Source organism: Marmota flaviventris, chromosome 2, assembly GCF_047511675.1.
Source record: "Marmota flaviventris isolate mMarFla1 chromosome 2, mMarFla1.hap1, whole genome shotgun sequence".
Lineage (NCBI taxonomy): Eukaryota > Metazoa > Chordata > Mammalia > Rodentia > Sciuridae > Marmota > Marmota flaviventris.
This window is the reverse complement of record NC_092499.1, coordinates 120,057,462-120,069,198: the sequence shown is the minus strand read 5'-3', so window position 1 is coordinate 120,069,198 and position 11,737 is coordinate 120,057,462. Positions and strand designations below refer to the sequence as shown.

General features: G+C 56.2%; 1 protein-coding gene across 1 annotated transcript; it reads left to right on the top strand.

The window, feature by feature from the left end:
* The first annotated feature begins 339 nt into the window (after nt 1-339).
* LOC114081934 (taste receptor cell protein 1) lies at nt 340-9,881 on the top strand. The gene is made up of 13 exons (XM_027923436.2): nt 340-382; nt 2,131-2,400; nt 2,519-2,679; nt 4,528-4,589; nt 6,036-6,193; nt 6,302-6,432; nt 6,744-6,808; nt 7,108-7,247; nt 8,752-8,876; nt 8,981-9,039; nt 9,144-9,289; nt 9,605-9,699; nt 9,864-9,881. Exons 1-13 carry the CDS (start codon nt 340-342, stop codon nt 9,879-9,881), a joined length of 1,473 nt encoding a protein of 490 aa, XP_027779237.2.
* The last annotated feature ends 1,856 nt before the right edge of the window (nt 9,882-11,737 follow it).

Sequence of the window (11,737 nt, the reverse complement as noted above, 5' to 3'; positions counted from 1 at the left end):
ATCAACCTATCATCCATATGCTCCGTCCTCCTGCACCCAGAGCTCTCCACACGACCATCTGAATCATAACCTCGCTATCCTCACAACCCTCCTGTGACTCTGCTGTTACGGCAGCCACATCCCACACCACATTCCCACCCTCACCATCACCAACCTCATCTGAGGCTAACAGACTTGAGACTCTTCCTCAATGTGTTTTCTGGCCCATACATCCTCAGGCGGTGGGGCAGACAACAGTGTCCCCTTTCAAGAGTCTGAGGCCCAACAGCACAAGACCTGAGGACATTTTCGTGTCTGTGCCAGACACTGGAGCCTTGGGAGCCTGCAGGCGCCTTCAGCATGGGCGAGCAGTGTCTTCCAGCTGCTGCGACTCTCCTGGCTGGTAAGGGGGTAGGGACAAGGCAGGCTAGACTGTAAGGCCCTTGTCCCTACCCACTCACTTGGGGGGGTGGCAGGGGTGAGCCCCCCTGGCTCCCACATCAGGGCTGACCTTCCTTGTTCTTGTATGAGTCTACCTTGGCCAGCCCAGAGGATGCCAGGGAAGGGCCAGAGCCCAAGTCCCTAGTTCCCAGGCTTGGGGCTTCCTGAGAGCACTAGGGTCACCACCTGAAGGAACCTGGTGCAGGGTAGGCCAGCATGGGGTTCAGTGCACACTTGTAGATAGGTGAGGGATTAATCCCCAGAGTTCAGAGGTGACCCCACATATGCACCCCTCCTGTCCAGTCCCCAAGAACCATTCTGAGTGCTGGGAATGTGGTCAGGCCTGAGCCTTGGCCATGATGAAATGGGCAGCACTTCCAGCACCCTTGGGATGGGCCCCAGGAGTCATTTAAACAGAGCAGCCCAGAGCCCCAGGCCTCAGCTCCTGGGGAGCACTTGGGGCCCAGGGACCTTCCCTTAGGGAGGGGCCCTGCTATGGGGTGAAATTGGGATGGGACGCAGAGAGAGGGACCCTTAGGGTGAGTCCCTTAACCTCTAGAATCCTTCCTGGGGGGCAGCAGGGCTGGCTGTCTGGTGGGCTAGCATCGGACATCTGGTGGGAGGTTATTTGCCTGGGGTAGCTTAGTGGTTTGGGGGCAAAGGTTAGCCAGGGTTTGGATCTCCCAGGCTCCTGAGGGAAGGGGAGATCCCAGGGGCTGTGGGCCAGCCCTGCCCCTACAGTGTCCCAACAGGGTCTCTCCTGTTTTGCAGCTTTCATGGTGGTCTCGGCTTCTGTCCTGCCCCTTCCTTCTGCTCACAAAGACTCTGGCCAGTCACCCTTGGCCCCTGGTGCATCTCATCTGCAAGTCAGCAAGAGGGCACTTCTGGCACTAGGCGTCCTGACAAAGACCTCTGATAACATCGTTTCCCTCCTTGGTGGGGAATTGGAAGCACCTGGGAAAAGGGCAGAAGCCCTCTCTCAGGGGGCAGCTGGGGGCCACAAGGCTCCTGGAAACTTGTCCTTGGATTCCTCCTCACACCAGCTGACCCCTATGGGAAAAACTGAGGTCTCGGGCAAGGCCACACCTGGCCCAGCATCATCATTACTGACTGAGTCCCAGTCAGAAGCCTTAGTGACTGAACCTGCAGACACGATGTTGGCCCCTGGAACTCGGAAGATTACTGCCATGTTACAGTCGTGGGCTTCTCCTGTCCGTGGGACTGGGAAGAACTTCAAGATCCCTGGATCGTCTGTGACAGTCCAGGCTCCTGCCTCTGCAACCCTGGGGGCATCTGCCACCCCTAGACCAACTCAGGTGTCAGCTAGAGCACCCCTGGTCCCCACCACTCCTACACCCCAACGACCACCAGCCTGGCTCTCTGTCAGGCATACCCCCATTCCCAGTGTCCAGATGCCATCTGTCTCAACAGCAGGTTTCTTCAGGCCAGAAGCCTTCCCATCTCTGACATTGGCACCAAGGGGCCCAGGGAAGGTGGTGTCCTTGGTGTCCTTGGTGTCCCCAGGCCGACTTGAGTCTGCTGTGTCAATGGCTAACACACAGCCAGACACAGAGTCCCTTGCCCCTGCAGTTCCAGAGTTGTCAGGGCTGGACATGACCTCCCCTGCCCTTGTAGCAGGCTCAAGACTACCCCAAGCTGCTGTGGCTTCTGGCCTGGGGCCCAGTGGTCCCCTGGGGCCATTGCCCTCAGTATTGCCATTCTTCTCCCCACAGCCCTCAGCAGCACTGCCCCTGTCTCCCTCCCCATCAGCCATATCTTTGTCACTGTCACCTTCCCTGTCACCACCACCACCATCCCCAGTCCTGGCCCAGTTTCCTCCCTCACCACCAGAGCCAGAAGTCCTCCTCCGCGCTTGGAGTCTGCGCCAGTGCCTTCGACCCCAGATTCTCCCCTCACACCTGCCCTGCTACCCGCAACAGTTCCACAGCCAGCCACTCCTCAAGGGACAGTTCGGCCTGGGTGGAGAGTTTCTGCCAGCCCAGCCCCCATGACCACCCTCTCCGTCCCATCTTCCTCCAGTCTTCCCTCCGCTGCCCCTAGCACTGGCTCCCCCAGGGTCCCTGCAGGTGCTGACCTGGCCAGGCTGTCTCTTTGCAGGACTCAACATCCTCCGCCCCAGAACCCAGTTACATAACCCACTACGTGACCTTCAAGATCTCCAATGAAGACTTCTCGGCTTCACAGTGGAACCCTGTGGCCCTGGAGCACCGGCTGCTGAATGAGCACGTCCACCATGAGGTGAGGCCACTGCTGGGTGCGGCGCGGAGGGGCGCGGAAGGGCACAGAGGGGCGCGGAGGGGCGCGGAGGGACGCGGAGCTGTGTCCAGATCACAAGCTCCCTGGGGGCAGCTGGGCGCAGAGCTGAGCTGGGAATGCTCCGTAAATCAATGAGAATCACCCCTGTGCTTCTTGGGGTGCAGGAGAGACATGTGGAGTAAGCGGTGGGCAGGAAGGGGGAGCCCAGGCAGAAATACCTCTGGGGAGTAGATGCAGGGAGAAAACATCCCCATTGCAGAGACCCTGCCACGGGAAATCAGAGGAGGCTTTTTTTTTTTTTTTTTTTTTTTGGAGGGGGGGGCGGGTTATGGGGATTAACTGAGGGGCACTCACCCACTGAGCTGCATCCTCAGCCTTATTTTAAATTTTATTTAGAGACAGGGTCTCACTGAGTTGCTTAGCGCCTTGCTTTTCTGAGGCTGGCTTTGAACTCACGATCCTCCTGTCTCAGCCTCCCAGCCGCTGGGATTACAAGCGTGCACTACCGCACCCTGCTGTCTGACTTTTTAAAATTTTAAATATATAATGTTATTGTATTTATTTCATACTTTTATTTTATTTATTTATTTGTATGTGGTGCTAAGGATAGAACCCAATGCCTCACACATGCTAGGCAAGTACTCTACCACTGAGCTAGAAATGCAGGTCTGGCTGACTTTTTTCTTGGCCCAAAGCCTCATCAGAGACCTGTGGGCCCTCATGCCCTGGCAAAGAAGGCACAGTTTCTGGACCCCAAACCAAATCCACCTGCCATGATTCTGGAACCACAGGCGTGAAGTTGCCTTGGTAGAGAGTGCCAGTTCTTGCCTGTCATCCAGGAGGAATTCTGAGTGTTCACTAGTTCACTGGTTCATGCCTCCATTCAACTAATTCATCTCTTCATATAACTCCTTGAGTGCCTACTATACTGAGTGCACCGTGGTCCTACCCTCAGGGAGCCTCCAGTCTGCAGGGGGAAAGAGACAGAAGGAATGCTTAAACAAATGTGAATGTGCTTACAATCACGATAAGCTACATGAAGAACAGACAGGCTAAGCAGATGGCCAGGGTCAGAGGGTTGCCCAGAGAAAACTTTCTGAGAGGGGGAAAATTTTTGAGAGTAGGGGCTATGCCAGGGATTGAACCCAGCAGTCTTAACCCTTGAGTCACATCCCTCTCCCTTTTTAAATAATTTTTATTTAGATACAGTCTTGTTGAGTTGCTTAGGGCCTCACTGAGTTGCATAGGGCATCGCTAAGTTGTTGAGGCTGGCTTTGAACTTGTGATCCCCCGGCCTCAGCCTCCTGAGCACTGGGATTACAGGTGTGTAAACCTGTAGACCTGGCTTCAGAGAGGAAATTTTTAAGTGGGGTAGAGATAAGGTAGTCAGATTAAACAGGGAGGGGCCTTGTAGGCAGAGGGAACAGTATATGTGAGGACCTCCAGATGGACAGGTGGTCAGAGATGGCACGGGGGCTCCATGGAGAGTGACTTGGGGCAGGAGTGGGAGAGAGAACAGGAGAAGGGACTGTAATACAGGCCAGAGAGGCCTAGGTGGCAGCTTTGGAGTGCAGAGCCCAGGATGATTGGATTGGAGAGGGATTTTTCAAGAAAACCAATAGCAGAGAGGGAAGAGCCCAGGGAGGCATTTGCAGCTCCCTGGACAGGTTTTAGAGGTGATGGGCAGGTCTCTGGCCACAGCGTAGGGAACAGCTCGGGCAGGGCCCAGCAGGGCAGGGGGTCAGTGAGGAGGCCCCTGCAGAGGCCAGGTCAGGGATGATGGTGGTGGAGGGGAGGCTTGCCAGCCTCCACGGCTCTGTCTGTCCACAGCTGCAGTTCATCTACCACAGGGCCTTCCCCAGCTTCCAGGACGCCTGTATCCTGGAGTTCAGGTGAGTGCATTTGGCTCTCAGCCCCCCACCCAGCTGATCTATGCCTTCCAGCCACAGGGCACTCTTCCAGGCTACTCAGTCCCCCATCGCCCATTGTGTCCAGGAGCCACAGGGGCCAGGAAGAGACCCCACTGTGGTTCTTCCCCTGGTTGTGCTGTGTGACCTCAGATGGCCACCTGTCCACTGTGAGCCTGATTCCAGCTGCAGGGTTTGGACAGGAATGCTGGACATTGTCTGGGCACAGTGGGAAGGCAGGGCAGCAAGAACAAGTGCCTTATTCCCAGGACAGAGTGTGCGAAGAGATGCCACTCCCCTAGGTGCTTTCTGATTCTGAGCATCCAGGGAAAGAGGATGCTGGGGTGATCGTGGCCGATTCAGCTGTGAACCAGTCGTGATTTCATGAGCGAGGCTGAGGATGTCCAAGTCGCCACAGCCCCACTTTAGTGAGCTCAGGGGCACCTAGAATCCCCTACACAAAGGAATCTAGAAGCTCGAATACTCTCAGTGATGGGGAGCTCACTATCTAGCCAGGCCAACGTCCTAGCTGGTTAGAAAGCTTACCCACTTAATGAACTGGAGTCCCCTTTGACTCCCCTGCCCTGGGCCTGAGCAGAACTTTTATCTCCCCACCCTTGAGGTGGCTCAGGTAGTCAAGGGAAGGAAAAAAGTCATTCTGGATCTTGAGCCTACTTGTTTCCAGGCCTTTCTCTAACAGCTTCTTCAGACCCCTGCTGAGGCCAGCTGTCTCCATAGAACATGACCAGCTGGTTTATCCCACAGGCTTTCAGAAATTCCCCAGACGTGCTGGGAAAGGGGGCACATGCCTGTAATCCCAGTGACTCCTGAGGCTGAGGCAGGAGGATTGCAAGTTTGAGGTTGGCCTGGGAAACTTAGTGAGACCCTGATTCAAAATTTAATAAAGGGCTAGAGGATAGAGCTTTATGATCACGTGACCCTGGGTTCAATACCACCCTCCAAAACAAAAACAAAAAACCTCAGACCTCCCTGTCTCCAGAACTCCTGCTCCTTATGATGAAGCCAAAGATAGTTTTCTCAGTGTCATTCAGACTAGCATCCTGAGAGCTCAAAGCCAGCTGCAGCCTGGCCGGGTAACCCTGCCCCGGGCTTTGCCTGGGCAGGATTCACAGTGCTCTCATGAAAGCCACCTTGCTGTGGTGTCCAGGTGAACTTGCTTTCACTGAGCACCTGCTTTGTGCTCTCCTGATGGGGTCATTCAGGCTTCACCAGAGTCATCCAGAAAAGGGCTCATCATCCCCATTTGACTAAGGAGGACACTGAGGCCCAGAGGGGTGACAGGACCTGCTTCAAGTCATATAAGAAGACTTCTCTGTACAATCAATGGCTTCCCCTATAGACATCCCTCCCTCGGGACACTGGTCCCCGTCACCTCCTGGGGCCCCAGTGAAGACATGGCTCTGTCCACAGGCCTGGCTCTGGAGCTGTAAAGGCCTCCCTTGTGTTCGGGGGCAGGGCTCTGGGCCCCTCTGCCCGGGAAGTCCTCTGGATTTTGTACCGCCAAGTGAAGGCCTCCAGGGGCATGCTGGGGCACCTGTTCCTGGATGAGAGCAGCCTTGCTGCTTCCGGTGAGTCCTGCCTGTCCCCAGGCCTCTGTGCCAGGCCCACAGGGAGTGCCAGGAGGTGGTGGGAGAGGAGGCTCCCGGGGCCTCCCCAGCTCCCCCTGTGGCTTGCAGGGTCCCCCCTCACCGACTTAGCTCTGGAGACCATCTGCATCAGTTTCACGGCCATGAAGCCCTTCCTGCCCGAGCTCATCCTGCCTGGTTCTGCTCCCTTTGTCCTGCTGGAAGACCAGATCCTCCACCTGGTGAGGTGGCTCTCCCCGTGTCTGGGGGCTGGCGCGCTTACCCTGCCTTCCTTGAAAACAGGTGCTGCGAAAACAGAGGCAGCACCCAGCGTGGCCCTGTGGGGGGGTGGGCAGGGTCGGGTGGGGTTGTGAGGAGGACACAGCTCTTCAGGGGAACATGTGACCAGGCTCTGTGACCAGATACCCCAGCCCAGGAGGCCTTGTGCAAGGAGGCTCTCAGATCCTGCCCCACCCCGCCTGGGTCTCAGGAGAGACAGCTCCTGGCCAGCTCTGGAGATCATCCGGACACTGACCTCCAGGACTCCCTGCAGGTCACCCCTGTGGTGTCGAGATTCTACAAGGAGCATCCCCAGGAAGGCCCCCTGCTCCTTTTCAGGTGGGTCAGGTCCTGTTCCTGCCCACCCAGCCTGCTCTGCCCCTCTCTTGGGGGCTCCTCTCTGGAGTAGCAGGGGCAGCTCCATCCCTGACCCAGAGCTAGGACATGGAAGCATTGAGTTGGGGGCCACCCAGGGGAGGACTCTGTCCTGGTAGCTCCCTCTAGCCTCATGGAGCTCTGCCCTTGGAGGTAGGAAGCTCCCGCCTGAGGGTGTGCACATGGGTGCTCAATGCCTGCTTCTAGACGCCCATGCTGGCACAGAGCCCGTGACCCTGGCACTGTCCACTGTTCCTCCCTAGTAACGCAGACCAATGGGTGAGAGTGTCCATGGAGTACAAGTTCCAGAACTCTATCCCCACCCACCTCAGAGGCCTGGCCAATCACCTGGCTCACAGCATCATGGATCCCATCCTCCAGAAATCCAGCATTGTGGCCAATGGTGAGTCAGAGCAGGGTCCCTGTTGTCTCTGGTCAGCAGTGTCCTACCTCTTTAGGCCTCCTCATTCCCTTTCTGCAGGTAGGCAGAACTTCCTTTCAACAGCAAAGTTCAAGTGCCAGGGCCAAGGGAGAAAGCAGACATGGAGCGTTGGGTGGGGGAACTGGATAGAGGCGAGAAACTTGGGTGAGTGAGACAAGATGAGCAATTCCTTCGTTGTCCAGGATCTCAATGGATCCTAAGTGACAGGATCTGGGGGTGTGGATGTAGCTCAATGAGAGAGCATTTGCCAAGCATGCATGAGGACCTGGGTACCATCCCAGCACCACCAAAAACTAACAAGATCTGTCGCAAGTTAGGAGACAACTGCTCAGCTCAGCCCATCAGCGAGAAAGCTTATGTCCCCTTGAGCCCCTCCTATAGGGACATTTAGGCAGGCTTGTGCCATATAAAGAGATGGCCATTCATCACTCACACTGAGAGCGCTCTGGGTCCACTCCATGCACTCCAGCCACACAGACTGGAACTGCTCTTGTGAGGTTCCTCAGCCCAGAAAGTGCTGGAGCCTCTTGTGGCCTCTTGGGGGAGATCAGTGCTTCTCCTTCCAGTCCTGCCCTTGAGTCCCTCCAGAGAAGTTATCAGGTGCCAGCGGGCCCAGAGTGCAGACAGGTTGGCTTGGGACTCAGCTCTCCAGGGGCCAGAACCACTCCCCAGGGAGCCATCCCCCAGCATATGGGCAGCCTTCCTTTGCCAGTCTTCCCAACCGGCAGGACCCGTCACACCCCATTATCAGACAGCAGAGCACCCCCTGCCCTTGTGGAGAAGGCTGTGCTGTTGGTCTACCAGCCCCTCCACTGCCCCACCTGGGAAGCGCAAAAACTCTTTGCACTTCTCCCCTGAGCGGGGACAGGTGAAAGAAAACCAGTCTCCTACTCTGCTTCTAGCGCCTCTCATTGGCCATTCCATGAGCTAGAGGGGTCACACTGTCCACCCCTGTGGTGAGGATACAGCCGTAGACAACAGTGAGCTTGGTCATGCTCCTGTGAAACCTTATTTATGGATATAGAAATGTGTGTATGTCACATAATTTTTATGTCATAAGATGCTCTACTTTTCCCACCACTTAAGAATGCAAAAGCTGTCCTGGTGAGAGGGCACACATCTGTGATCCCAACAATTTGGGAGTCTGAGGCAGGAGGATTGGAATTTTGAGACCAGCCTCAGCAACTTAGAAGGACCTAAGCAACTTGGTCAGATCCTGTCTCAAAATAAAAAAGGTGGGGGAGAGTAGCTCAATGGTTAAGCAATGTTGGGTTCAGTCCCCAGTACTGGGGGGGGGGCACCCTTAGCTCATGGGCCACACAAAAGCAGGGAGCTTTGGCTCTTGAACTGAAGTTTGCAGTAGGATTTGGGCATGTGGCCTGAGGCAGAATGTGGGTCCTGTCCCAGGATGCCTAGGAGACGAGGCCCCTGATAGATGTCACCCACACTCCACCTTTTACTCTAGGGGAGAAGGCAGAGCTGGTGCTGTATGAGATGTGGCTGCAGATCCTAGGCCAACCCTTCACCAAGGCCTTGAAGGACAAAACCAGCCCTGAGGCCCAGAAGCTTCGGCAGCAGCTAACGAGATGGGTGAAGTGGTGGGATGGAAGGAAGCAGGAAGAGGGAGGCGGGGGTGGGCGCTGGACCAGGCTTCAGCAGAGCTGTGACCCTCTTCCTCCTCTCCTGACCCTCAGCTGACCAGGGGGCTCAGGTCTCTGCAGAACTTTGGCCAAGTGGTGGTGGAGGAGTTCCAGTGAGTGCCTGGGCTCCGGGTGGGAGCAGGAGGCTGGAAGAGAGGCCCTCCCCGAGTCATCCCAGGTTTCTCAGTGGCCTGAAGACTGTGGATCCTTCTTCTAGGCCAGAACCACTGACTGCCAAAGTAGGTGCCATCTTCTTTGGGGCCACACCAGCCCAGACCCTCATTCAGGACAGCGTGCATCAGGCCCTGTACATCCTGCAGAAAGATGAGGGCCTCCGGGTAGAGATGGTCACCCTAGCCCTCGGTCAGTGCCTCCCTACTTCCTGCAGGCCTCTTCCCTCTGCCCATGTCCTCCATCCATCTGCCTCCTCTCGTGGGCTCTCTGGCTTGCTGCCCCAGCCTTCCTTTTCTTCTTCTAGGTCTCAGCCCCCAGGCTCAGGCCCAGTCCTTCCTGCTCCCAGGAGTCCCCCAAGGTGCTCCCTGCTTCAGCCCTTCTGTTCCTGCAGCATCTTCTGGGCCAGGCACCTGACCTGAGATTCTCTGTGGGCTGGACCTCGCCTTCCCAGGGCTGGGAGGATGGGGACCCGCCCAGCCCCTGCTTTCCTGCTCTCTGCTGCAGGCACTCGCAGCTCCGGAGCCTCCTGTCAGCCTGGCACCCCCAGCTCCACACTCCTCATCCTGAACCTCCTGCTTGTCACACTCATCCTTTTCCTGGCAAGTATCTGGCTGGGCAGGGGCTCCTTCCTGGAGGGCAGACTGAGCCTTTGGGCTCAGAGCTCACTTTCTAACTGAACCTAGGGTCCCCTCATGTGCCAGATAGAGCTGGGTTTTCAGCCAGGGGCCTGGGCTTGACCCCTTGACCCCACCCTTCTTTACAGCCCCAGGTGTTGAAGTAGAAGGCCCGGTTCACAGTGTCCAGCCTGGGGGACCAAAGCATGCACTAATAGTAGCTACACTGCAAGGCACAGAGGCCCTCTCAGCCAGGCAGGGGGAGCACAGCTCCCTGAAAGCCCTGAGGTGCTTACACTGGGGATGGGACTGTCCCGAAGCCTGGCTCCCATGAGCAGTCCCCAGGCACCGTTGCTGCAGTGCCTAGGTGGGGAGGTCAATACACCAGCCATGCCCCTGCCCTATCCAGGCAGAGGCCCAGGGGTGGTCCAGCAGACTCCTCCAAAAAACCACTTACCTCCAGTTCATTCCTAGATGCCAGGAACAGAACTTAGGGCTACAGGAGGCCAGGAGAATCAATAGAGAAATGGAGATGTGAGGAGAGGGTCTTGCTTCCCTCCACCCGAGGACCCCATCGGTGGCACCACAAGTCCCTGTAAAAGGCCCCAACTCAGCTTCCCTTGCTCTCCTGCCCATCCTTCCCCTCTACGCAGGGCCAAGACATGGAGGGCTTGTTAGCACAAAATGACCGAGCTGGGTGCAGACTTCACGGATCAGCAAAGCCTTTATTCAGCAATGGTGTCAGGCATCTGGTGGATGCACTTTCCTGATGAGAAATGAGCCACAGGCCAGAGGAGGACTCTGTGCTTATATATGTTATGCTGAGAGGTAACTTAATTACTGACAGAGCGTGTCAGTTTGGGCACTCAGGAAACAGATTGTGAGAATGTGACATTTGTTTTACTGGGCAATATTTTTACTTGGAGAAGATGGAGGGTCTGGGGTCAGCATTCAGTGCTTATCTCTTTCCCTCCAGGGTCCCATTTTCCTGTCACTGGGAAAGGATTTATTTGGGGAAGGATCAATACTTTGGCTTCCTCCAGGGACTGCCATTCTAGGCTGGCTGGATGTCCTGTCACTGGGAGAGGATCAGTGTTATCAGCGTGTTGCCTTCTCCCTCACTCTCTCTTCCCAGGCCACATGAGTCTGGGATTTGTCATTTTCCATATCTTACAGGACTGCTGCCCTGTTCTAGGAGCCTCCAGTTCCTGACTCCAGGCTTTTCCCTCTCTTCTCACCAGGTGACCCCTCATGACATCCTCCCCTCACTGAAAACCAAACTCCAGGCCTCTCCCTGCTTCATCTTATCCAGGCTCCACAGACAATGCCTCAGACCTGTGGAGAGCAGCCAGGGCTCCAGCATCTCCCAGAAACCCAGAGAGGAAAGCCCAGGGTCACACCACAAGAGGGTGTCTTCCCTCCTGGGACTCCCAAAGACTGGACTCTCAGGGCCTGGGCAGAGGTGGGGATGGGAAAGCAATCCCCTGTCACCTTGCTGGGAGGCCAGCTGAGCTTTAACCCCAGGCACCCCCTTGCCTCATCCCATGATGCATAAAGTCTGGGAAACATTTGCTTTTGATTCTGTGCTCTTGTGGGGCCAGGTACCTCCCACCTCTCCAAGCAGCAGGCGTCCTGCTAACTACAGACTTGGAAGTCAAGGGCACAAGCCTCTCTGGAGCACACACAGCTAGACCAGGAAAGCACAAGGATGTAGGCTCAGTGATGGTGTCTATCTGCCAGGCCCGCAGCCACCTCTCACTCTACCAGGATAGGAACCGGGCTCATAGGAGGACTGGGAGCAGGTACTCACACAAACGGTGTAAACAGGGATGTCCGGAAGAAGAGGCAAGGATCCAGTCCTGTGTGTACATGTCCCCAGTGTCCCTGGAGAGGGCGGCCATGAGGGCCAGGCCCTGAGGATTTCCCAGCATCTCAGGGAATGAAACATGGTGGGAACAGCAGCCCTGCGTGCCTCTCATAGCACTTTGCAGGTCACCTTCATTCACAGGAGGTGGGTCAGCAT